The sequence below is a fragment of the Beta vulgaris genome, chromosome 4, assembly GCF_026745355.1.
Source record: "Beta vulgaris subsp. vulgaris cultivar EL10 chromosome 4, EL10.2, whole genome shotgun sequence".
Taxonomy (NCBI): domain Eukaryota; kingdom Viridiplantae; phylum Streptophyta; class Magnoliopsida; order Caryophyllales; family Amaranthaceae; genus Beta; species Beta vulgaris.
In genome coordinates this window covers 64,619,882-64,647,575 of record NC_079205.1, presented here as the reverse complement: position 1 = coordinate 64,647,575, position 27,694 = coordinate 64,619,882, and the positions used below count along the sequence as shown (strand labels likewise).

The following is a 27,694-nucleotide window of genomic DNA, read 5'->3' as shown; positions in this document are numbered from 1 at the left end:
CTTATTGCCTCTACGGTTAACATAAGACCACACAACATTATCAAAAGCAATAACTAAACACCAGTGATACAAGTTTCTTTGTTAGGAAAGAAAAGATAAACATCTTGTGTATGATTTGAGTCAATATGTTCACAACTAAACATCCTACCACTTTCAGTAAACACTAATTGGTCGGTTATTCTACGCCTCAATCCATCTAATTAATATGACTCCTTCCTCTCATCAATATATTGATCTAAATGAGTGTACCTGCCAGTGGTCTAAATCTAAGTTCTAAGATGATCTTTATTTGTGGATCTCATGCATGGAGAAAATATCATGTCACCTTCATGGGCTATATGTGCGTGTGTCAAAACAATATGCTAGTTTAGTTTTTGTAAACCTTATATGTATATCAACTCTAGATAGCAACTATAGCTATTAAATGGTCATATTTAGAAAAGTATACTAGCTAGTTAAAATCCATTTACTTTTATCTTCACCTATTACATGCAAGTCAAAGTTAAAGTCGAATGTGACCTACGATTATGAAAAGGGATACTACTATATATATACTCAGTGTATTATTATACAGTCTCAGATTATTGTTAAGTCTCAAAATGGTAGAATATAATACAAGGTAAGTATTTAGAGAAATCAATAACGAAAATTATTTATTACTTTCTCCTTTTCATGATAGTTTACATAATTTATTATATTAATAATAGACTCATACGTATATATTTTTTATTATAACTTACTTTACCTTTTGGATTATTGACTATCTTACTTCACATCAATTTATCATAAAAATTACTATATAAATACTTCACTATCTCATATCACATATAGTTGTCTATTAGAATAACCTAGATAACCTAGATAACCTGACAAAAACTTATTTCTTAAGTGTGTTTTTATTTTAGTAAGTGTTCAAGTTAATGTAGTGTAGAGTGAAAACTAATTTAGCTACAAAGTATTTTACTAATTATTATTTTTCTCGAGCTAAGATCAATAACCTGATGTAAATTAAATATGGAAGTCAAATTTATACACAACCTTATAAAGCACTTATATTTGCATGTGTTAGAGATATGAGATATAATCAGTATCGGAAAATATATCTCTAACACCATGAGATACACATCCCTAATAAATTATATATGGAGTACTAATTGCACTATATGACAGTGCAACACTGTACCATTTATTACATATAAAGTATCAATTAACATTTTGCTAATTAATTATTTGATGCTTTTTTATCCTTTATTTTATATGTAGCACTTTTTCTTATTCTGATCTTCTGATCAAACTGATAATAATGTTCTTTCCCTAAGTAGAATTCCTAGCTATCGGCGTGGAAGCTTTGTATAGAGTACTTGTATACTTAATTACCTAGCTATATAATAGATATGTTTATATACTAGCTTTCTTAATTAATTCTTAAACCACACTTTTTATCAGAACATTACATGCATCATGCATGCAACAATAACATGCAACATACTTCCTCTGTTTTATATTACTCGTTATACTTCTCAATTCACAAATTCTTAGGCAATTTTTGAAGAAGAGAGAGGTAGAGAGTAAAAAAAAGGGGACTAAGGTGAGAGGAGAGAGATACAGAGAGTTTATTGCCCAAAAAGAAAATGTAGGAAGTAATGTGAACTTTTCCACAATGAAAAATGTAGCGAGTATTATGAAACGGAGAAAGTATAATTATTAACCTATAAATAAGTATAAGTATAAACACTGTCTTTATAAGCTGCCGCAAATTGAACAAAGAAAAAGAACCCATAATTTTAGGGTCGTAATGGTATACTGATTCTGAAAATTCGTGTCAGAAATCTGACATAATTCTAAGAATTGCCTTATTTTACTATCCCATGATGCATGAATCTGCTGTTATTCTACTTATAAGTTATAAGTAATGTTGTAAAGTTCATAGTTACTAACAAATTCATTTAGAATAGATGCATCAGAATAAACATTTGACAAAACCATGCAAGCAAAATAACGAAAGCAATTCTTATTTGGTAATATCAACTTACATAGACTACTTCTATTCATTTACTATTACCAATCATTTGTGGATGTCATTAATTTAGTTAGTAATGTGGATAGTACTTGGAATCTAATGATAAATCTCGTCTACCTCATTGTACTTACTCATTTTTAAAAAAAAACTATATTAACCATTAATTTTTAGTATATTTACGTGAAAGAAAATATAAATATAAATATAAACGTATGCATTTTGCTCTGTAAATTCAAAGATATTTCTTCCCATGTAAATGAAACAACAAAAAAAAAAGCAATGAATATAATATTTAATTTTAGTGTGAGAAACACATAATATTCCCAAAAACATAATAGATTAGTTACTTAATTACTTCCCTCTCTCAATCATATATATCTTTTATAATATCCATCTTCTCTCATTATAAAGAAATTTATATTATATTATATTCAAAGAAAAAAACATTTGAATTTCCTAATTAAGTAAATAAGATATAAAAATTATACTTCCTCCGTTTTTAAAATTAATAAAACACTTTCCAAAAAAGCTCTGATATAAAAAAGAGAGAAGTGTTACATGTATTTTAAAACGGAAGAAATATTACTAAAATCATCATCATGGATTCATGTTAATATTTTTTTATATATATTAAGTAAGAAGAAGGTGTCATAATCAGATCAAAACCTCGCACAGGTTATTAGGTTAACCCGACTCGAGTTTGCATATCTTACTCTATTATACTATTGTAGATGCAGGAGTATAAAAAGGAAGAATAAAAGAGGAAAAATTGACCTGGTGCCAGCTTCTCTGCTCTGAAATGCACAGATATCACCAAAATCTTGCAGGAAGAAACTATAAGCATGTATAATTGTTGTAAGTCGTAATACTTTTACTTGTATTAAAATAAAAAAAGTTTAAGGCTTGTTTGACTGATTTGCACCTCTTTAGGGAGGCAACATTCCTCCTCTTTCGCTCTCTTCTTTCTCTCTCTACTTCATTTTTTTACCTTTCAAATTATTAACCCTAAAAAAATTCAATATTTTCACATTGTTAGTCATACTTAAGCTTAATTAAAAAGCCATATTTAGTACTAATATTAAGTATCATTAAGTAACTAATTAAAATTCTCCTCTCTCTCTGTAATTCTCTGGTTTTGGGAAATTGTGTAGAGATAAAATTTCAGTCTAGTTAAATAAATTCACTTTACTTGGTCATTTGACTATTTTTTTCTTAAATTTTAATTACTTTATAAAATTAAAAAGGGGATTAACCTAATATTTTGTTGTTTTTAGGAGAAGAAAAATTATAATCATGAAATTGGGTGACACGTGTCAGGCAATTTAGAAGAGTTTGGTTTTCTGCAACCTATCCAAGCCAATAAGGAGTGTCTGCTATGATTTCTGTCAAAGGATACAAGAAACTAAAGTTTGACTACTACTTTAGCATGTTTCATGCAATTTGCAAGGCACGTCCAATGTCTTATGATCAGTTCTTTTTTTTAGTAAGATGAATAGTTATATTAGATTGGAATCTTTCGTAGGTTAATTCAGTTTAGGATTTTAGTGGAAGATACTTTGAAAATAGGGCATCGGAACAATAAGGGGATTCCTTCTCCCGAAGTGTTCTTAATGCAAATAGAACTCCAACCTCGAAGTATTGGAAGATTCTTTCATTACCACTAAAGCCTAGACAACCTTAACTTGGTTTATGATTAGCTTCTTATAATTAGGAAAGAATATGATAAGAAATTACATACAAGGTATATTAATTAGAAAGGATAATGTAGGTTAAGATTATTGCGTTTTATGTGGAATCGGTAATAATAAGCTGCCATTTTGATTGAAAAAACGTCCATATCCAATCTCATATTAGTTTTAAACTATTTCGTGATCTCATGCAACATATGATTTTATGATTTATTGATTTATATGTACTTCTTTCATCCATAATATAGTGTTCACCTCCTATTTTTCTCAAGAATTAAGAAAATTTGGAAAGAGTTTTAAAATTTCCCAAAAACATATATTTTCTCCTTTCTGTTTTAAATCAATATTGGCTGAAATGACACTATTCATCGATCAATTCTGACTCCAATTTATCGCCATTATATAAAAATAACATACATAGTTAGGTATTTTGTTAGATTCGTCTCGATGCATATTATCAAATCATAACTTTTTTATATTTTTTATGTGTGCACAACTAAAAATATTAATGATTAAAGAAGCGTGTTGGATTAGTACAAAAGCAAACGTTTCATTTAAAACAGAACTGAGGAAGTATTTAAGTAATTGTTGGGTACTTTTGTCTTGGAACTAGCTTTTTTTTTCTTCTTCATTTTCCTTTAAAATAAAATGAAAGAGCAATTAATGTTACTTGGAATGGTGCAAAACAATAAATAGGAGCATATATTTTTAAAAAAAGGTAGGGATATTGTGAAAAATTATGTAGAAATGAAGGATAATTTAGTTCCAAACAAATTGATAAAAAAAAAAGAAAAAGCTAAATGCAGCCCTAAGGACTGCATATAAGAAGCTAAAAATGGAAAAAAAAACAAGCATTAACTAATCATTTATTACATAGATTAATGCAAATTTTTGTCATAAATTTACAAATAAATTCTATTTTAAGTAATGTATTTATGTCTTATATACAGCCCTAAGGGCTGCGTATAGCATAACCCATAGGCACAATATTTTAAAATACCCAAAAAGAAATGCAGACACTATATTATGGGACAGAAGGAGTTACATAAGTTTTTATCGGTGAGCATCTACCATTTTAAATCTTATGCTTAACAATTACTCATTTCTATGAAATTTATTGTTTAGTGAAAATCATAAGTATGTTATTTGGTTGGTGGTTAGATGTAAAACATTTTATAAATATATTACAACTTACAAGTTGAGGGCTTAAGTCTTTTAATGAGCATTTCATATATAACTTGCAATGTTTTATTAAATTAACTTATGAAAGAAGTGGAGGCATGTATGCATCAACCTCAAATTGATTACACAAAAACATCAAATATCAGAATATCATTTCTTTATGAAGCAAACTGAAATTAAAGGCTCTAATAGTCATCAATGATCTCCACAAAAGATCAGATGGAAGATTAAGTCGTATATTAGGATTAGAAGTTGATAAACCTATTACTTTTCTCCATGCATGCTAATTAATACGTATAAACACAATATACATTTTGTATCTGTGGTGTTGTTTCTTTGAGATTTTTGAGATGGCATGCATCATGATTATTGATGAATGTTTTAAATCTCGATGTTATAAGCCACTCAACATAAAAATCTACCTTCTAACTTTCAGAAAGTATAATTTGGTGCAAAAATCAAACTTATTCTTGGCGCAAACTTTACAAAGTTCAAATATTAATGCACCATAAAGTAAGATTAAGGATTTTTTAAACGAAAAATTACTAGTTATAGTGTTTTAACTTTATAGCTTATATATGGGAACTTGGTGCAATGGGATGGACAAACTTTGAATATATGCTCAACATATGACTAATATGAGGGCATCATGGAAATTAAAGAAATATCATTACGATAATCCAGAGGAGAGAGAAGGAAGGTTTATGGGTGGGAGGAAACGCAAGGGATTTTTATTTTTTTCGCTTTCTTTTGAGAACTTGTGGTAAGATAAATTTCTTTTGGATTGCTCTCGCATAAGGTCATCACGATAATCCAGAGGAGAGAGAAGGAAGGTTTCTAAAACGTAATAGTTTATGAAGAAACTATGTCTCTACTTGGTAAGAATTTAGACTTAGAAATTGAATTCTATTTTCATACCTATTTTTAAGGTTAGGATAAGGCTAGGTTAATTCTATACGGCAAGATAAATTCCTAACTAAAAACATTTCATTTGTAGGAGTGCAAGTCTAAACACCATAAGATACTTAAAATAAAACACTTAATATTAAGGCATTTACCATTATCACCATTTACGACATCTAATCAAACGGGTAGTTAGGAATTCAGACTAACTAAATAAGATGTGGACAGGAAGTCCTTTAAAAAGGTAAAGTTATCTTAAGATTTGATAGGTAGTACATGCTAGAGTTACAAGGTTATATAGGTTAGGATATGATATTTACTTTCTTTATAAGTTTATGGGTAAATGTTTTAGTAATACCTATTCTTAAGGTTACTATTTGTCTATTATATGCTCGGATGTCTTTAGAATTAGAGACCAAAAGACTATGTTCTTTTAAGATTCCATGGGTGTTACAGTCTTACTTTCACGTTTGGGTGTCCTTAGAATTAGAGGTCAAACGACAATGTCCTAGTTTAGTGTACAATACTTACATAAGGAGTTAGATTATCTTTTACATATCATCCCAAACTTATCACTCCCTAGTATATGATAAATTGGCCTCAACACCCTAAGCTATAACTCGAGTGCACCCAACACCACCAATTACGACTAGTAACCTAAACGCCACCAATTATCAGTGGGATGCATTCCGTAACGTAAATGAGGCCGGAAGCCTAATTTGTTGCCGAAGATGGTGGATTTTTATGGTACAGAGTACATACTGCACTCCACCCGTAGTTGGTGGTACAGACTGCACCCCACTTTGTAGTTGGTAGTTTTTAGGCTACTAGTCATAGTTGGTGGTGTTAGATGCACCCAAGTTATAATTTAGGATATTGAGACCAATGCCAAAACAAATTGTTACTCCTCAGCATCTGCGACAATGAATGTAAGACAAGAAAAAAAATAGAGGACCCTCGTATAGGGATAGCAATGGGTCCTGGACCCGACCCAGACCCGCCAGGACCCGACCCATTTATAAGGGCCTCGTATTATGCCGCAAAGTAGTAACTAAAATCATGGCATCAAATATGGCAATATGCTACTGCTGTTTCAAGAATCAAGAGACAAGCATAGCAACATATATACTCCCACATAGCCTTTATCTGATGGCAAGACTGACAGAGCCGTAAACCAACTGCTGAACCTGTCAACTGAACTTTCAAACTAACAAAACATAGTAAATTCCTGCTGAAAAAGAGAACAAAAGATAATATGCATCAGTATTACATATGCATTATGCTCATCATGTTTCTGTGGTCTGTGTTTCATAGCAGCCTAGCAGGTCACATTTTTAACAGGCCAATCGGAGCCGATCCATAGATATAGCGGGTCAATAACGGGTTGGCCAAAAACCTGCTCAATAACTAGATCTAATCAGTCAAGATATAACTTGAAGCTTAATCATATTTTAAAAACAAGCTGGGAAAAAGAAAAACAAGAAGGTTAGAAATTCTGTGCAGCACTAGAATGAATAAATAAGGACATTCAGGAGATCAGCTAGGAGTAAGTGTCTGCAATGATTAATCGATCAGATTGGGAGAAATTAAAGCAATTCTCAGTGAGTAACCTATGGATTTCTACAAAATTCCAGGTTGAGAAAGATCTGTATTCTACAACATACAATGGCCATGTGCAAGAAGCATATATCATATATTACCAAAAGATGAAGCAACCATTTCGGCGTCTTGATTACTGGTCAAGAATTGTGGTTTCTCTACTATCAAGCATAATGTCGAGCAGCACGTGAGCTGCTCGTGTCTAGTAGCGCAGCCACGTCATTGGTTGAAGTACAGATATGCACAGATTTCAAGACGTAACACAGCAACTTAGAAAAAACGATAGGTCATTATATTAGCATTAGCAATGTAGCACATATGAAGAAAATAATGAACTTTCTGTAACAAACACAAGAAAATTTGTGTCTTGGGTTTTAACTTCCCAAGTTTTCTCTCTATTTCAATGAAAGGCTGCGCCCCTTACTTTCTTACCTCTATCTCTTTACAGCTCTATCTATATATATCTATACATCTTACAAAAGACCTAGAGAATAACGGCTATACATGACTTCACTAACAGACAAAGTATTATTACAGCTGTCTAAAGTTGGTCCATGATCCCAGGTGGATCAGTATCAGTGTGCTCATGATTTGGATGAGCTGTGAGTGGTTGAGGTGTACAGCTCCCATAGGCTGTATATTTCTTTACCCCCCCTTCAAGTTGGACTTGGTGAGCAGAAACAAGTCCCAACTTGACACAGAGAAGGTGATGTTGTTGAGCAGATAAAGACTTAGTCATGATATCTGCAATTTGAGAAGCAGATCTGATGTAAGCAGTAGACAAGAACCCTGCATCAAGGTGCTCCCTTACATAGTGACAGTCAACTTTGAGGTGTTTAGTCCTCTCATGGAATACAGGATTGTGAGCAAGATAATGAGCAGAGATGTTATCACAATATAAGGGAATAGGCTTAGGTATATGACATAAAAGGTCCTCAAGGACCCCATCCATCCATACCAACTCAGATGTGGTCTGAGACATACATCTGTACTCAGATTCTGTAGAAGACTTTGATACTGTCTTCTGTTTCTTGGTTTTCCAAGAAACCAAGCAATTAGCTAGGAATATACACCAGCCTGTGAGTGATCTGGCACTAAAAGAGCAAGCACCCCAGTCTGCATCACAGTAAGCTGTAAGCTTACATTCTCCACTGGAGGGATAGAAAAGACCCCAATCTTTAGTACCTTTAAGATACCTTATAACATGAACAGCAGCATTCCAGTGAGCAACTCTAGGTTGTCCCATGAATTGGCTAAGTTGTTGAACAGAATATGAGATGTCAGGTCTGCTCATATTGAGGTACAAGAGTTTGCCAATGACTCTTCTATATGTCTCTGGATCTTGCATAAGTTCTCCTTCATCTGTGGAAAGCTTCACATGTTGGGGAAAAGGTGAAGACCATTCTTTGCAAGTCTCCATACCTGTATCTCTCACTAGTTCAGTGATGTATTTCCTTTGATTCAATAAGGTCCCTTGACCAGATCTGCATACTTCAAGACCAAGGAAGAATCTCATCTCTCCCAGGTCTTTGGTGGTGAATTCAAGATTCAAGGCTTCCTTCAAGGCATCAATGCCTAGTATATCATCACCTGTGATGAGTAAGTCATCCACATACACAAGTATGATACAGATTTTTCCATCTGTATTCTTGCAGAACAGGGAGTAATCTCTCTTGGATTGATGAAAACCCTTCCCTTTTAGAAACTTAGTAAGCTCAAGATTCCACTGTCTTGAAGCTTGCTTAAGACCATAAAGGCTTTTCTTAAGCTTGCAAACCATCCCTTCAGGGACATCCTTACAACCCTGAGGAGGTTTCATGTAAAGATCTTCCTCAATGAACCCATGCAGAAAAGCATTGTTGATATCCAGTTGGTGCAACTTCCAGTTCCTAAGAGTGGCTAGGGCTACTAACATTCTCACAGTGGTGAACTTTGCCACAGGTGAGAAAGTGTGCTTGTAGTCCTTTCCTTTCTCTTGTTTGTCACCTCTGGCTACCAATCTAGCCTTCAATCTCTCAACTCCTCCATCTTTGTTGAGCTTTACTTTATAAACCCATTTGCTATCTATAGCTTTCTTACCTGCAGGTAACTCTTTCCATTCCCAGGTTTCATTCTTCTGTAAGGCACTCAACTCTTCCTCCATAGCCTTTCTCCACTCTTCATAATGAGAAGCCTGCTTATAGCTACAAGGTTCTGTTACTTGCATTGCAGCATTAAGAGAAGTAACATACTCAGGAGTATAATATTGCATATCACACAATTTATGCTCATTAAGGGAAGAATTGAGAGCAGCACTCCCTGGAAGTTGATAATCAAATTCCTTCAACCTGGAAGATACCTGCCTTTCCCTGGTAGATCTCCTCACACTTTGAGGTTCTGCTACCTCAACTGTTGCTTCTCTTGCATCATGTTGCACAGGAGCAGGTACATTGACAGCTCCTTCATTAGATGCTAACTCTTCACATTGTTCAGCATCATAGTCATGTGTAGGCATCCCTGTGGTGTCAGTGTCTTGAATCAAAGGAATTTGATTCATTAGAAGTTTCAGGCCATTTTCTTCCCCTTCCTTCATCAAGAAAGGAAACACATTTTCTTTGAAAACCACATCCCTGCATACATAAAGCTGTCGTTTTTGCAAATCATATAACTTATACCCTTTTTGAGCATAAGGGTATCCAACAAGAACACTTCTTATTCCCTTTCCTTCAAATTTATCACCTGTTTTGCTATTGTTTCTTCCATAGCAAAGACAACCTATAATTCTTAGGTTGTCATAGGTTGGCTCTTTCTTCATTAGTCTTTCATAAGGAGTTTGCCAACCTATAACCTTACTTGGCAATAAATTTATCAAGTGTGTTGCAGCAAGGATGCACTCTCCCCATAGAAATTGAGGGAGCCCTGCATGAATTTTGAGTGCCCTAGCTGTCTCCAAGAGAAATCTATGTTTTCTCTCTACTCTTGCATTTTGTTGTGGCACCCCAGGAACACTCTTTTGATGTATGATCCCTAATTTACCAAAAAGAGCTTCACATTCTTCCTTCACTATTTCAGTCCCATTGTCACTCCTCACTATTTTCACTTTACTGTCAAACTGAGTTTGTGAGTGAGCTAGAAACTTAGCTATCAAGTCTTTGACCTTATCCTTGCTTTTCAACAAGTGAGTCCAGGTCACCCTACTATAGTCATCTACTATAGTAAGAAAGTACCTGTCTCCTGAAATATTAGCCACCCTGTATGGCCCCCAAAGATCTATATGGATTAACTCAAAAATCTTTCCTGCCATGCTATCACTGATAGGGAAGGGAAGTCTATGATGTTTTGCTATGCAACAAGTATCACAATCAAAAGCTTTAACATTCTTGCAATTACAAAATTTCAAGTGTTGTAATTTTGACAAAGATCCATGTCCTAGCCTTGCATGAATAACATTTAAGTTAACATTACTACTAGTTGCATTACATCCAACTTTATTATCTAAAACTGGATGTCTCTTCTTCTCTTCTTCATCCTCTTGTTCCTCCTTTCTTCCCTTCAAACACAACTTGTAAAGACCATTGAGTTTCCTTCCATATGCAACTACCTCTTTACTAGTAGGGTCCTGTAACACACACCCATGTTCATCAAAAACAATCCTGACCCTACTATGTTCAATTAACTTACTGAGAGACAGTAAATTATGCTGAAATTCAGGGATGTATAAGACATTCACAAGTCTTATTCTAGGTGATATCTGAATTACACCTATTTTCTTCACAATTCTGGTACTTCCATCAGGAAGTCCTACATTTATGGACTGTTTCAAGTCCTTAATCTCATCAAATAATTTCACATTACCTGCCATGTGATCACTTGCCCCTGAATCAATGATCCAAGATCCTGAATCAAATATTTTACTGTTAAAAGCAACATTTGAAGCTGAGATTATACCTGCAAAGTTACTTGATTGACCTCCACAACTCTCATTCATGGCCTTCATTACCTGCTGGACTATTGCAGATATGAGTGTAGGGTCCTGCTTCCTTGCTTCTTCTTTTCCTTCATCAAAGGGTGTGTCCTGATACATGTTTCCTTCATCATCTTGTTTTCCTACATTTGCAACATACTTCATGTTACCCTTCTCTCTTGGTTTCTTGTTCCAATCAGCTGGATATCCAATCAGCTTGTAACATTCCTCTTGAAGATGCCCCTTCATTCCACAATACTCACATTTCTTTCCCAGTTTCTCCATTCTTATCTTCTTGTAATCTTTCTTCTGAAAGTTGATAAGAGGCCCCAGACTCTTACTATGTCTATTCACAGCAAGAGCACTTGTCTCAGAACTGGGTTGAAAACAATCTGTCATTTGCTTCTGCAGTTCAATCTGTTGAACCAAGTGATATGCCCTGTTGACACTTGGTAAGGGGTCCATACCAAGAATGTTTCCTCTCATGTTTTCATATTTTCCATTCAGACCCATGAGAAAATCATTCAGCCTTCCTCTTTCTTGCATCTGTAACAATTTCTTTTCAATGTCACAAGAACACTTCAACAAGGCACCACAATTGCATTCTGGGATTCCTTCCAGGTCATCCAGCTGATCCCAGTAGGATTTCAGCTTACAATAGTAATCACACACACTCATTTCATCTTGTTCAAGGTCATTAAGTTCCTTTTTCAGTTGATAAATCTGTGGTGCATTACTTTGAGCATACCTTTCAGCTATTTCATCCCATAGATCCTTAGCTGACTTCATGTTCATTAAACTACCAGCAATATTTTCTTTTAGAGACTTTAGAATCCAACATCTCACCATGTTATCATTCCTATCCCATTTAAAATATTCTGGTGCATCAGCTTTAGGTCTGGGTAATTTTCCATTAATATACCCCAGTTTGTTTTTAGATGCAAGACCCATTTTTGCACTTCTACTCCAGTTAAGATAGTTACCTCCATTGAAGATCATAGCTCCAACTTGCATGGTGTGGTTGTCTGCAGTAGATAAGTAGTATGGATCTTGATATCCTATCACCTCCTTCTGTTTCTCCCCTTCCTTTCCAGCTTCTGCCATTCTCAGAATTTAATCTAGAAAAGAAAGTTTTGAACTTGGATGATGAAAAAGAAAAACTCGAGACAAGATTCTCTCAACCTTGCTCTGATACCATGAAGAAAATAATGAACTTTCTGTAACAAACACAAGAAAATTTGTGTCTTGGGTTTTAACTTCCCAAGTTTTCTCTCTATTTCAATGAAAGGCTGCGCCCCTTACTTTCTTACCTCTATCTCTTTACAGCTCTATCTATATATATCTATACATCTTACAAAAGACCTAGAGAATAACGGCTATACATGACTTCACTAACAGACAAAGTATTATTACAGCTGTCTAAAGTTGGTCCATGATCCCAGGTGGATCAGTATCAGTGTGCTCATGAATTGTGGTTTCTCTACTATCAAGCATAATGTCGAGCAGCACGTGAGCTGCTCGTGTCTAGTAGCGCAGCCACGTCATTGGTTGAAGTACAGATATGCACAGATTTCAAGACGTAACACAGCAACTTAGAAAAAACGATAGGTCATTATATTAGCATTAGCAATGTAGCACATACAAGATGGTAGTTTAGATTTGAATGTGGGCATCAGTAGTAATTACTAGTCCACAAACAGGTTGATGATGCTTAAACAAATGCTTCCTTCATCGACAATCCCATGAAAATGGTAGGAGCTTCTCAATTTCGATACAACATATGGGAAACAGAGACTTAAAGTATTGGTTACTAAACAAGTAGAATATATGCAGATTGCAGGGCATGTGCATAGCATTGTCTTGTTTCAAGTAATGCACAAATTTTATATATCACATACCACACTATTAACTATCAGGAGTATCTAAAACCACATAAGTAACACCAAGGTCTAGGAGGAAAGGACCTCCTTAAAATTTAACTTCATCCAACAGATGAAGCATTGACATCTTGTGCTCATGTTTACTTGTAATTCAATATTTCCCAACTTAAGGAGCTGTTTCGTCGTAATAGATGTCGTAAACAATTAAGCTTCACAATCACTAATTGAATATATACTTCCTCCGTGTTCAATTACTTTATCCATTTTTTTAGATTGCCTCAAATATTCTACTTACAAAACGCTCTTTTCTAATAATATCTTATCTTATCTTGCTTTTAAATCCACTATCTGCTTAGTGGCCCACACTAAACTCGCTCCTTAAACTTTGTGCTGAACCAAATGAGCAAAGTGATTGATGATGGGTGGAGTACTTCTGATAATCTCTTCATGGTTTTAAGTTTTAACTATACTCTACATCATGAAATGATTCTCAATATTCCACCAACCTACGTTACTTAAACTCTTCATTTCCCCTCAAGTCTTCCATTTGGATCTCTCGATACTCCGACATAGACACATTACCCATGTTTGACATGAGAACTTGAGACCAAAGCAACTTAATAAACATCTAACTTTATGATCACTTAGCAAATAGTAAAAGCTGGAACCTCAGCTCTGCCACCAAGATAAAATCAGAAAAAAAAAAATCGGCACAAACATGAAGTTATTACAGTTAATGGTAACCGTATCAGCAGATTTGTTTCAACTAATCTGAACTATGGAATGTTAACTTACGCTTAATAGTATAGGCAAGGTTAACTTAATAAATAACTGTCAGAAGCTTGCTTTCTGATATCCCGCAGGGCACGGCATCCAAGTTCTAAGTTAACTAGTTTCTTATTAATTCAGAAACAGAAAGTTCGTTTTTTCATCACAAATATTGAACAATTCTATTTATTATCACCAGCACCGCTGAATTAAAAATATTTAACCTATAGTTCTGTACAGGTTACTTCATTACCACATAGTGCTGCTTCCCAGCAAGATGTAGACGACTATGTTACTCCGACACCTTCATTTACCTCAAAAATGGGTGTCGTGTCGTGTCCGACATGACACTTTACTCGGATACTTCATTTTAAACTAAAATTTGTCTTTTTTTTACAAAATAGCCAAGTCAGACACTTGGACACTCGTATCCGAGTAGACACTCAATCCGTGTATGAGCAACATAGGTAGACCATAAATGAGTAACATGTCAAGAATGGTATTGTACAATTAAAAATTGAACCAACCTTTCCCTTGTAAATCCTCAATGGACCAACCTTAATTCTGCAGAAATTTCTTCACTCAAAAAAGAATTTGGTAGATTTAATCAGTCGAAGATTCCTTCATTAGGATTTATTACCTTAAGCATATAATATAACCAGAAGTCCCTGACGTGACACGATCACTCATGCTGTCAGATAAGAGAGAAGCATTAAAAAGCATCTAGTACATGCAGTCATGGACTGGAACAAACAAAATAGACTAGATAATGATTAGAACAGACGAAGTTTATGTTATTTGAAGTCTTCATTTGATCTCAACAACCGGAGTTAAATCTTCAACAGTTCAATGTAAACACTTGACACTTCATTTTGGACCTTTTTTTTTCTTTTTGTGAATCATGTGTTGACACTTAGATAAGTACCTGTATCCATCATGAGTACCCGTCGCAAATAACATAGGCGACAAATATCGAACTTAAGTACTTAACTGACAGAACATGTACAAGAGAGGACAGATGAATTCAGTAGATACGATTCTGATAAATTTTACTACTACAAAATATGGATAGAGCTGAAAATAGTTGTTGCCTTATTGTTTTACCAGCAAATCAAAACTCATGTTCAATTATAAGATGTCTAAAATGAGAGGGCTTTCTAGAAATGAAAAGTGAAATCATGAGAATAAGTGAAAACAAAGCATAAATTTACATGTGACCTATAGTTTTAACCCAATAATCTCCATTTTTACGTGCCTGGAAAGTTTGGGGGATATTTAGAAAGGCTTCGTAGCAGCTTATGAGTAGTTTTTCTCATTTCTCATTCTAGTCGTTCCCTAATAAAAATTAAACAGGGTTAGCACAGTAAACCGCTGATTACGATTATATCATGTAGAAACAGCATTTATTCAGAAAATTCTTACTTTCAGAATCAGCAGTTGATCAAGTTAAAGGTAGCAGCCATGAAATTACTAAATACTGACATCAGAAGTCGAATACCAAGAACTCAAGAAAGGGAACATCATTTGTGGCCAGGAATTACACAATCTTTTCAAGAAGCTTCCACGTATACTGACTTATGAAGCTCAGAAAGCAGTTTGACAGAGTAAACTAACAGCAACCCCGGATGCAGAATATAGTCATACATAAACATATAAACATGTGAACTTGTGTCTTGCTGTGCATAAGTTGACAAACTTGGAGGTCAAACATCATAAAATTCTCGTCTCATAAGAACAAAAACCACTGACGAAAGATGTAATCTGATAATACCTTCAAGTTCAAGAGACTTTCCCTGCTGTAACCTGCACATACTCTTCCATTATTAGGACACCTGCCGCGATGCCATCACTTGCACAGCAAATGCTATTAAGTATAAACCCCTGGACACTACAAGTAAGTAATCTTGGGCTACTAAAGAAGTTTAAGATCATTGATTAATACTGAGCATCATACAGAGTGTTGAAAAAAGGTTGACATCAAATGGAAAAAAGGAAACTCTAAAGCAACACAAAGTTTCATAAATGCTGGCGAAACAAGTTGTCAAATAAAGATTTCCAATCACAATGACAAACAATAAACAGTCTAGGCGGCATTTCTAGCTTTAAATTTCATCATCATCTAGGCCAGGCAAGTTGAAGGTATGACTACATAGAGATGAACCCTCCCCAATGCCGGAATTAATTCTAGGCTGTTATTATACTCGTGAATCCGTACCAACATTCATCTCTTGAGCTCTGAAAGAAGTGGATATGGAAAGAAAGAGAGCCTAACAATAACTAAAGATCAAAAAGGAAGAGAGATAACTTGACAAGAATAGTTATATTCTCTTAATAGAAGCAACAAAAAACACCAAAAACCTACTCCAACAGAATCAAGAATTTTGACATTGGAGTGGCATCAACCGTTATATAATGGTAATAAAGAGCCCCAACAACTTCAGTAACAAGCAATTGACACCAACAGGCAACATTATACCATTAACAAAATCTCACGAAATTGTGCACTAAATCAACAAATTCAATCAATTAACATAATAATACAAAAAAAATAAGAATTAAATTTATATAGATCATATGACTCAATTACTAAAACATAAGCCATATAGTCTCACATAATGACCTTTTCACAAAAGAATTAGGAATTTATAAGGAATAAGTGGTTAATACTTAATATATCATGAAATTGCAGGACAAATACACCATTGTAAGGCATAGCATACCCTTTCACTTTGATAGCACATGTACGTCGGTTGATATCTAGAAGCTTAGCATTCTAGGTCTACTTTCACTCAGAATCCTAGCTCAGCTAATTCAGAAATCTCGAAGTCAGCCACTCGCTGCTTGTTTTATACTATACTTTGCATCAATTTGCTAGCACTTGCACACCATATGCACCATTCCCTTAAGACTGAAATGTCTTCATTAAGAATGCATTGCTGTAACAGGAGAATGGTCCCATCATTTGCTCTCGCTTCTGTTTGTACATCCTTCCATACAAGCAATCTGCAGCAATGTCTCTTCGAGAGCCTTGAGTGCACACACCTTTGATGACCTGATAGTTACCTTGAATCTCGCCCATATTATGGTTTTCCTGTTTGATGATGGTATTGATCTCAAGGACAAGGACAGAAGAAGAGATGAAAGCATCTCCAAGAGGCCCCTTTGATACCAATGAATCCACACCTTCTTCAGTATAAACAACCACTGAACTACCATGTGCACATGCATCCCTTGAAATAGTGAATGAATATCCGAGGACTTCAATGGAAGGAGGGACTGCGGGGAGACCATACATTCTCCTAGTGTAACATTAAACAGCTTTGACATCATTTTTAAATATGCCTAGAAAATATGAAGCAGATTTGGAACTAATATTAATCTCCTTCAGCCACTCATTCATAATTTCAGGGATATACACAAAAGGAAAGCTTGCTCTTCAATAAAAAAAAAATATGTTTACCTTCAGTATCTCCCAGATTATGGCCACCATTTGAACATATTATTTGATGCAGGAAATGAGATTCCTTGAAACATTTTCTTGAAAGTAACTTTAGCCAATCTTCTCCAAAGCCAACTGCTAGAGATGTTGAAAAAGAACACAAATTAAACTATAAGCATGTAAATATAAAGAATTTTGAATGAAAAATAAAGTCATTCTGAGGCTGTCCAGATAGTTCCCACCATAATAGCCAATTCTGGATTTCTACAAAGCTCAGAACACAAGTATAAATAATCACACAAGGATCACATCTTTCCCTCTTGTGAATTCTAGCAAATTTAAGAAACAACCAGACATAATCTGGCTCTCTATTGCACACATTACTTCTCCCGGCCAGTGAAGCATCTCTTACCACCTCTAAGAATGTAAGAATGTATGTGTAGTTGCCTATATGCACATTCTGAATCATCAGAATCAAACCCCACAGCATTGATTGCACTTGAAATGACACTGGTAGCACTATGTTCAACGAACAAGTTCTGTATTACTAACTCTTATACGCAAAGGTTTTTAAAAAAGTCCAAGAGACAGACATTGCTGATTTATCAGAGAGTGACTGTAATACATCTCTGAGTATATGCTAGGATGCAATATCTGATGAACTCGAAACCTTCACCAAAGGCCGCAGGATACCTTCTGGAACGTATAGTTCCTACAATAGTGCAGCAGCCATTTGCTACACCCTCAAAACATACAATACTCAACTTTTCCTGAATCAGCTAAAAAAACCAATTGAGTATGAGAAAGGGGCGGGGGCACAAATAAAGCAACCGGAATCGTTCAATACAATGAGATTTTACATATTTAGTACTACCCCCCTAAATTAAAGAAAAAAAACAATCAAGATATAAAATTTGTAAGCAGGCAATGTTCCTCAAATATAAAAATTCTACAATTCATGTGATAGATAAATGATAACAAAGATTTGATGCCCAATTTAGCACTACGCAAAAGAAAGCAAACGATCAAACATTTCTCTAGACAATCGAAACCCTAAATTATGCTTGAAGAGAGTGGAACTAATTGGAAATTTTGATATGATACAAATGCACGGATCCGGAACTACTCATCACCTCTTACCATTGTTAAAGAATTGTAACAAATTAGCTTCAATAATAATCATGCACCAAGCTCAATGTCCACTATAAGTTTAAAAACTTTCTCCGTTTTTTTATATGCAACATTTGCCTTTCTGGTGAATAAATTATAATAATCAAACGTTGCAACTAAAAAAAAACAGAGGTAGTATATCTACTGCATGTGCTAAAGCAATGATCAATATATATTCTAGACAAAATAGAGGAAATCAACCAAATAATTCCTCGCCAAAAGATAACTTGTATAGAAAACCCTAATTCATCGATTCAATCATTCAATAGAACAAATATAACACTTACTAAGGTGGAATTGCAAGATTTTGAAGTTAATCCATATGATAACTTCTTAGATTGAGAATTTGACAATAAAAATGGTAATAAATTCATCATACGATTTTGAACAGAACGATGAATAAAACTTGACAAAAATTAAAGACTAAAATAGAATATTGACCTTACAAACTAGCAATGGAAAGAGTATAGAAAGTTCGATGAAGCTCCATTTGATTTCTCTCTTCAAGTTAGTTTTCCATGGCTTCGAATTTTCGATCATTGTTTTTCTGCTTCTGTTTGGGGTTCCCGCCAAGAGACAACGAGATGAATCAAAAACGGTTGGCGATAAGTCAAAATGTTTATTGACATAAATTATTACCAGTTTTACCTGCACACCATGCGTGCGAAGTCAAAAGATAAGTGATAATTGTTTTGCAGTTTGTTAAATCACTTTTTTCCTTATATGTTTTTAAACTAATAAAGTGATCGCTGCTATGATTTTCTTTACTAGTTAGGTGTATATTGGTCAAAAAGAGTGGACGTAAAAGTCTTTAAGAGTTCGCATATATAATAGGGATAGGATCCAACTATAATCTAGGTTGTACGGACACTTTATGGGAGTCATGTGTTCAGAGATCGGAACGATACACAATGTTTCGTATATTGGAGTTCTCAGCGAGGATTTTACATAGACATCCCCACATTGGCATATCATTGTAAATCACCCATTTTTCATATATTCGTTTTGCAACTGTTTTTCGTTTCCGTACAACATAAACTACGATCAATTATGTGTACCATCAAGGAGTGGAACACAAATTAGAAGATTTTAACACAAGAGTGGCTTAATTTGGTTACGTAGACTTAAGATGGTGAACGGTGGCAAGTAAGGAGGAGGTAGTTCGAGGATATAGAAAGGCTGAGGGAGAAATATCTAGTTACTTGCAGTTTATGAGCAAGTTAGGGTCCGTTTGATTTAACTTATTTTGTTTTATCTTATCTAATTTTATTTTATCTGAACATATCTTATCTTATGTTATCTTATTTTCTGAACTTATCTAAACTTATCTTATAAAATCTTAAGTTAAAATAAGTGTAACAAAACAAGACCTTAATGTTGAAAAGTTAACTTAATTATCTCACCAAAGAATGGTTTGAGTTGTCTTGTGTAATAATCTTGATCACCGCCCCTCAAAAAAAAAAAAAAAAAAAAAATCTTGATCACCTCATTTTAGCCGCAGGCCGAGCCAAAAAATCTGCGTCAAAGCTCGGTATTTCGGACCGAGCCGAAATTTGGCATATTTTTTAATCTAGGTTATCCGTAGATCAGATTGTTTGCCCAAAAATTTCGACGTGCCCATAACTCGCTTAAAATTGACCCGGACTAATCTTGATCACCTCTAGAAATTAGAATGTTTTATCCGTGTTGCCATATATAGCGGAGAATCTGGAGATCAATGGGTCACGTCTCACTAAAGATGTGCCACGTTGTAGCAAAAATAAAAACAAGAATATAGAAAAGTAAGAAATTAGTATTACTGCTCAAGAAAAAAATAATGGTTTTCTTTTGTTCTGGGTTTGTTGCGCAGAAATTAACACCGCAGTGCGAAAACACACACCCTTAATTTCTCTCAATTTAATCTCTTTCTCTCTCGATCTCTTCATTTTTCCCAAGGTTAGTTTTAATTATCTATATTTCTAATGAATACTTATATATTGTCGTATACATTATATAACAATGTCATTTTCTTGTATATAGATCTTCTTTTGTTCGATTTACCTAAACATTTGATATTTACGTAATTTCTGGGTTTATTTTGGAGCTTGATCTGTGAGAAATTATGGTTTAATTCGTCGTTGTAATTGATTATTGGGTAAAGATTCCAAATTAGGGTTTTTTTATTTATTGGGTCGTCTAGCTAATAGATAGATTAGGGTTTTTCTGGAAATTTGAAGATTATATTAAGGCTGGAGATTGTTTATCGGAGATTTAAATTTGATACTTTTTTTTGATAATTGACTTGTTTTGTTGATATTTTGTGTTGTATTTGGCTGGGTATTTTAGTTGATTTTGGAGTAAAACTAATATGAGAAGTTTAATGAGCTTATGAAATTGGAAATTTTAGAAAAGGGGAATGAGAAGAAAATTGGAATTGGGCTTTGCCTTATTGACTACTCATTAACTAAGCTGAGCGAATTGAGCCGAGTTCGAGCTTATATATTTGAGCTGAAGCTCAAGATAGTTAGGGTTCGATCAGCTCGGTTGCATCTACGTCTGTATTTCACTTAAAGGAGATAGTTGAGTTAGGAGCGAAGATGAAAGCATTTATAGGATTGTTTTTTTGCCTTGTGTGTTCAGTTTAAGAGGATTTAAGGTGTTTGCTCTATAATTCCTCAATTTTAGCTAGGTGGAAGAATTATCCTTTTGGTAATCTGTGGCATGTAATTGATACTACTGAGTTAATAGTAGTATTATACATTTATACTATTATGTGTGTTTGTATTGTCTGATGGGTTTCATCAAATGGGCTGTCGATTAATTCTCGAGTGTATGTTCATATGAATGATTTATTGCTATATGCTTCTGTGATTCGTTTGATAAACCCTGATATTCTTGTATCTTGGGGTTCACGTTAGACAAAGTTGTCCATTTAATCTCATTGTGATATTGTTGTCACCTAAACAGAACTTGTGAGTTTCACCCACAATTTGTAAAAATGAGGAAATAACTATGGGTTAATTGAAACCTGAATCTGCTTGTATTGTGGCCTGCCCGTCTAGACCACCATTAAGGTCTACATTTGAGGAGCAGCAAGAAGGGCAAAATGAAAAACTGACAGTTAATTTAGCTTTGGGATTTGACAAGTTTGAGAATGTTAGAATACGGAAAGTGCTAGTAGAAAGACATCTAGATATTATGGTGGTTTCCTCCTTTGCATTGGGAGTTATGCTGCCACTCAAATGCTTTGGAAAGTAGTTACATTTGCTTTCAATAATACAAGTCCTCTGTCTATCTCTTCTAACTTCGTCTTTTTTCTCAATTAACCTTTTTTCTTCTAGTTCTGCAGATCTTTGTTAACACACTTGCTTGAGCTGATTTTATTGCATGTCTACCCTATTTTTTGTTTTTTGTTTTTGATAGACTCTCTCCAAATTTTGTTTCCGATGAATTATTCTCTTCTTGCAGTCACCTCGATTGTTTAAAGAGTAATATGAAGAAACTTATCTTATTGTTTCTTATATTCGTTTTCACCTGTGCACAGGGGTCTGAGCGTGATGGGGAAAGCCTACAAACAAGAGCATGTTTACAAGCATCCATGGGAGAGAGTGACATCAGCATCTTGGCGCAAATTTGCTGACCCAGAGAATAAACGGACTCTCTCACACATTCTGGAAGTTGACACACTGAATAGGAAGCTTGAACCTGAGACAGGGAAGCTATACACCACTAGGGCAATCACAATCCATGCTCCAGGACCATGGTTTGTTCGCAAGATCGTTGGGCAGGATATCTGTCACTGTGTTGAATCTACAGTTGTTGATGGTCAATCACGTTCAATGCAACTTACCACTCGAAATGTTAGTCTGAAGAAGTTTGTTGAGGTTGAGGAGAAGATACGGTATGATCCACACCCCGAGAATCCATCTGCATGGACACTCTGCAGACAGGAAACTAGCATCAAGATAAAGCCATTATCAGCCCTTGCTTCAATGGCCGAGAAGGTAGAACAGCGATGTGTTGAGAAGTTCTTGCAGAACAGTGCCAAAGGCAGAGAGGTTATGGAGAGAATTTGTAAGTATCTTGAAGCTGAATCTAGTGGAATATCTATCTGATTCTGCTTTTTCTCTCTTTTAAATTAAAGCTTTGCTAGAACAAGGTTCTAATGCGGACCTGTATTGAGAAATCAGTGATAGAATGTACTAATAATGTATAAGCATGAGCTTAGATACTTGAAGTCTCTTTGGACTTGCCACAATTTTGAAACCAATATACTTTCCCCGACAATCTAACTTCTGTTGGTATTCACCAGTTAATACTTTTCTGAATATGGAGTTGGCAAGGCATTGTTGTATTTTACTTCATGTAAAAGATTTTGTGTTTTTCTTGTTGATTTAAATATATTGTCAAACCATTAGCAAGATGTTCTACTTATACGTTTGTTTCTGTACTTCGCTATGCGTATTGCAGGGTGTTGTTAGTGCTAAGCAATTCTGTTGATACATCGTTTGTTTTTGTTCTCGCTTCTCATCTTTTTAAAACTAAAAACAGAACTATAGAAGCAAGGAAACTGTTTTAGTTTTCATAATTTTTCTTTGATACTTTATTTGTGATTCTATGTTAACCAAAACTATGATATTTCGACTTTCGTTAGTCATTTTTCCATGCAGTTAATGACTAGATGAGTAGAAAACACTTCTTAGTTCTTGCCCATGCAACATGGTATGGCCAAAATCATACCCCCCATATTCACTTGATGCATGCACATGGTATGTTGAAGAAGAATGCATAACAATTGTAGCTGTCAATCTTCCAACAGTTCAATTCTAGGGAACGAAGAGATTTTATGGTCTAGATATCATTGCACAACTATAAAAATAAAAGTGAAAAATCCAACAACAACCTGACAATTGTGTGACTAAACAACCTGTATAGACCATAATCCAGTGAGATGCATAAAGAGGTAACCAGCACAAAGACAGTCACCAAGAGCACCCACAGGCTACAAGTAGGGATGGCAATTCGATAACCGGTTCGCTTCTAGATCTGTTAATTATCTCAATTTCAGGTTGTTCTGAATACATATCAGATGAGAAGATTGAAGTATAAGATATTTAAGGTTGAATTTAATTGGTTGACGCTCGTGTTTAGTCCGAGATTAAGATAATTACGTAATTAACAAAAGAGTTAAATCAATGATGTTGTATTCATATCATCATGTTGATACAAGTTTTGCCCATTGTGGATCGTATTGGATTTGGATGTCAATCTAGACCTCATAGGCGCAACCAGCCATGTGCTTGTCATGCCATGCAGTTATTTTAGTAGTACAAAATATTGTATGAGAAAATGCAAACAACCCGTTTTACTTTGATATAGATTTATTTGTTTATGTACTAATCACTAAAAGTCATATTAGTATGTTATTTAAAAAGTTTCAAATATGTCTAATGTTGTGTCGTGTTTTTGGAACTTAAGCCTAGATTCTGCCTAGGGGTGAAAGTTTAGTGTACTGTTTTGATTAGGGTCTAATTCAATTCGGTCCAAACAAAATATCCATTTCAACTATTCAATCTGAATCCAAACCAATTGGAGTTTGAGTCCGATTCAATCCAGTCCGATTTTTTAGACTCTATTCATTATATTGAATTTTTGAATCCAATTACACCCAATCCAATTCGATCCCAAAATTCAATTTTTCACAAAATCTCAATCCGAATCTAAACAGTACTCAATTCAAATCCGACCCGAATTACTAGTTTGGATTAGATTGGATTAGATTGGATTAGATTGGATTTTGATTTTTATTCGAATAACTTTCACCCTTATTTTGCACATGGCTGGCACACAAAGCATGACCCATGCCTTAACTCATGTCATACTTCATGCTCGCCTAGCCTACTTCCTTCCATTGACAAACTTTGGTTGCAAGTTATATGATGTAAATGGATTAAGCCGATGTCAATTACAGTTCAATTTAACTTTAATCATCCTTAACAAGATTGTTCAATCGTTTTCTTTGTCTGTGTAGAATTGAACTAATCCGAATTCGGACAAAATTGTCATGTGATTATGAACATTAATTTTGAAATTGCCTATGGTAGTATTACCATCGTTGATACGCTTGCCGAATGTACAGAGGAAACAAGCAGAAATATGAACATAATTGAATAGCACAAATTCTTCACATAAAACTACTCATAATGCCATTTTTTTAGCCAGAAGGGACACATTATAACGCTAATTTAAGACATTGTCCATCAAACCAGCACATGTAGAAGAGATAGATAATTGGAGCCAACAACATTTAAGGCAATCACAAACAGAGAATAACTTGAAGCTGCAAAGATGTCCTAAATCGCCATTTCTTCAAGCAAACATATCAATTTTGTATAGGACACCTTCCTGATTATATGCAGCCAACTCTAAGAGAAGTCTCATGGAAGAAAAGGATGCATCATATCTTTTAAATGCTCGAAACTTCACACCTTAAATCTTAGATTTTATCGAGTTTTTCAGCCTTGATGACAGGGTTAGCTTTAGCTATGGCATCACGAGCGGCAGTGCGGTAGTCGAAGGGGCACTCGTGTTTGTCCGAGTAGCGATGTGTGGCACAGAAAAGATTACCACACCGGCAATTGAATCCCGTCAAGCCTACTCTTTTCTTGCAAGTGGTGCAACGGCTTGGCCCTTGTTTCGGCTTGGCATCTCCACCCTCCCCCAAACTCGATGGTACACTTGACTCTGGTATAGTTATGGCTTTCGGTGCTATGAGTTTGACTTGCATATCCATTGTTGTGCCAATAACAACTGGTTCCTTGCCATTGCCATTTGATGATCCGTTCACTATATTTTCGATCGATGATGCAGCGAGTTTAGCTTGCTCCTGCTTGAGAACTGCATCTTTGTAGCACTTGGAGCACATGTTCATTGTTGCCACACTCCCGAAGAATCCACAATTATTCACACACAAGATTGGACCTTCGGGAGGTGCTTGGCATCCGGTCTCATCATGATCCATTTCCTAAGCTCTGTAGCAAAAACAAGCAAGAAAAAAGATAAACCATCAACCAACAGTTGCATAACTAAATTAATCATAATTCATATACGCATCCCCCCTTCTTTAAACCACAAAAGGCATTCATCGGATGCAGACAGGTTTTTCAACCTGGGTTTCCAATAGCCCCCGAAGAAGATATACCACTTAAACAAGCAGCATCAGCAACACGTATTTATATACGCATTCACACAAACCAGAAATCTACAAACATGACCATTTGATCACAAACACATGCCACAAAATGCATAACAACAAACCATCAAACACACACATACAAGAGCCAAGGCACATCATATAGACTAGAAATTCAAAGTCATTCCAACTTCGACGCAAAAGAGACAACCAAAACATAAGCATTATAAGTTCACAAACAAAAACTGAATGTTTGAGGAATTCTCCAGCCCTCCAACCCCATTAACATGATACCACAAAAACCCTTCCTCCTCAAACCGCTCGACACGCAACAGAATGAACCTAAAAAACACAAAATTAACCATTCAAAGCGCAAAGACACAAGCATAAAAGGCTAAATATTTGCTTCTAAGATACTATATAAACCCCACAAAACCTCGAAATTCTTCGCTATCCCACAAAAATACGAGCTTCTTCAATTCTACACAGCAATAACACATTTCAGCATATAAAATACCTCATTACAATCTACAAAACCAAGTTCAAGTATTGCCATTTTACAGAAACAGCAAAATACAAAGCCTCATAACCTAAAGTAACAAACAGACAAAGATAAAACACAAGTCTCACCAAATGAAAACAATATACAACCAAAAAAGTATCAATTTCATATGCCAAATTAAAACCCCCAAAAAAAATGCACCTAATTTAACAGCAAAAAATGGAAATGTAAAAAGGACGCATGTATATTTCAAAACCCCCAATATTATTCAACGATAAAGTTCTAGTCTTTCCTCAATAATTAAAAAAAAAACACCATAATAACTGATAATTTCCAACTTCTGAACCTAAATCTACCACACCCATATAGAAAAAGTTGCGCAGAAACCCTAATTCAACCCTCAACATCAAAAAAAACCCAAAATTAAAAACCCTAACCTGCAAATTCAATCAAAATACTAACAAAATTATACCTTAAATCACCAAATTCAACCCCTCAAACACCCAATAAACTCATCGAAATCCTCCACATAAACGATCAAACAAAAAATTTATTTTTTCAAAAAAAAAACCACAACAAACAAAAAAATGAGATTTAGATTTAATTAACCCACAAAAAAAAGAGGGTGAATTTAAAAAAAAAAAAAAAAAAAAAACTAACCTTGAGAAAAGCGAAGAGATCGCAAAATAGAGGAGAGAGAAAATTGGGAAGTTGTTGATTTTAGAGACTTTCCTTTCTCTCTCTCTTCTCCTTCTTTTGTGTCTTCCTAATAAAGAGACGTTCTCTCTCCGCCAACGAACGCCTAATTACTGATTGGAAAAGTATCCTCTTTTTATTCCTATTTTGCCCTTTTTTGCAGATGTGTTACTACATTTTTGCCATTTTTTGTTGTCCAAAATCTTATGTTTACTCTCTTTTGGGGGACGTGTCTTGCACGGATTGTCTTCTTTGTAATTTTGTTTTTTGAAATTATGATGGTCCCAAATGACTAAGTAGACATGGATTTGACATGGGTCGGGTTGGGCAGGTTCTGGAAGGTTTTAAGCTCGATCGGTTTAACTAGTCGTAAAAGTAAATTGGACTGGTTAGATGAGTAGTCTAGTTTGGTTTATGGATGGGTTTCCTCAAATCTAAACTAGTTCGGCCCTGGTTCAGGGGTCGGGTTGGGCTAGGCTAGAGTGCTTAATCGATTTAGTGTTTTTTTTTCTTGTGCGTAAATTAAAATGAGTTTGAAATATTGTCCACATACTGGGCCGACTGCCGAGGATTAACTACTTTTATACATTTTCTCGGCCGACTTAACGGGCCAACTCAGGATTGAGCTAGCATGATTCACAATCCAGTTCAGGGGCTGAGTGTAGTTCAAGTCTAGTCCAAGGCTTGGGTCGTGCTAGTGTCCTTACCCATCAATTCGGCCCACGAGAACCTA

At 34.9% G+C, this 27,694-nt stretch overlaps 3 protein-coding genes and 1 long non-coding RNA gene across 7 annotated transcripts; 1 reads left to right on the top strand and 3 right to left on the bottom strand.

The window, feature by feature from the left end:
* Positions 1–10,706: 10,706 nt before the first annotated feature.
* On the bottom strand, positions 10,707–14,405 carry LOC130589340 (uncharacterized). The gene is made up of 2 exons (XM_057394564.1): positions 11,320–14,405; positions 10,707–10,990 (listed from the first exon to the last, which is right to left on the bottom strand). Exons 1-2 carry the CDS (start codon positions 12,437–12,439, stop codon positions 10,980–10,982), a joined length of 1,131 nt encoding a protein of 376 aa, XP_057250547.1. The 5' UTR covers positions 12,440–14,405; the 3' UTR covers positions 10,707–10,979.
* Positions 14,406–16,625: 2,220 nt separating this feature from the next.
* On the bottom strand, positions 16,626–19,182 carry LOC125497127 (uncharacterized). Of its 3 annotated transcripts, XR_008969211.1 has the most exons (3): positions 19,034–19,182; positions 17,444–17,560; positions 16,626–17,325 (listed from the first exon to the last, which is right to left on the bottom strand). It is a non-coding gene; the product is annotated as an uncharacterized LOC125497127 (long non-coding RNA). The 3 variants fall into 3 exon arrangements; XR_008969210.1 differs by lacking the exon at positions 19,034–19,182 and having other exon boundaries at positions 17,444–19,022; XR_007273757.2 differs by lacking the exon at positions 19,034–19,182 and having other exon boundaries at positions 16,626–17,282; positions 17,444–19,022.
* Positions 19,183–20,336: 1,154 nt separating this feature from the next.
* Positions 20,337–22,887, top strand: LOC104889957 (uncharacterized). Its single transcript, XM_010675299.4, has 2 exons — positions 20,337–20,527; positions 22,116–22,887. The coding sequence occupies exon 2, from the start codon at positions 22,129–22,131 to the stop codon at positions 22,684–22,686; it is 558 nt and encodes a 185-aa protein (XP_010673601.1). The 5' UTR covers positions 20,337–20,527; positions 22,116–22,128; the 3' UTR covers positions 22,687–22,887.
* Positions 22,888–24,705: 1,818 nt separating this feature from the next.
* LOC104889958 (zinc finger A20 and AN1 domain-containing stress-associated protein 8) lies at positions 24,706–27,088 on the bottom strand. Of its 2 annotated transcripts, none has more exons than XM_010675300.4 (2): positions 26,926–27,088; positions 24,706–25,602 (listed from the first exon to the last, which is right to left on the bottom strand). In XM_010675300.4, exon 2 carries the CDS (start codon positions 25,590–25,592, stop codon positions 25,068–25,070), a length of 525 nt encoding a protein of 174 aa, XP_010673602.3. In that variant the 5' UTR covers positions 25,593–25,602; positions 26,926–27,088; the 3' UTR covers positions 24,706–25,067. The 2 variants fall into 2 exon arrangements, with proteins under 2 accessions (XP_010673602.3, XP_048499781.2); XM_048643824.2 differs by lacking the exon at positions 26,926–27,088 and adding an exon at positions 26,200–26,223.
* Between the last annotated feature and the right edge of the window lie 606 nt (positions 27,089–27,694).

Bases quoted from the DNA above. Each gene is read 5' to 3' on its own strand.
- LOC104889958 (XM_010675300.4), bottom strand. From the start codon at position 25,592: ATGGATCATGATGAGACCGGATGCCAAGCACCTCCCGAAGGTCCAATC.
- LOC104889957 (XM_010675299.4), top strand. From the start codon at position 22,129: ATGGGGAAAGCCTACAAACAAGAGCATGTTTACAAGCATCCATGGGAG.
- LOC130589340 (XM_057394564.1), bottom strand. From the start codon at position 12,439: ATGGCAGAAGCTGGAAAGGAAGGGGAGAAACAGAAGGAGGTGATAGGA.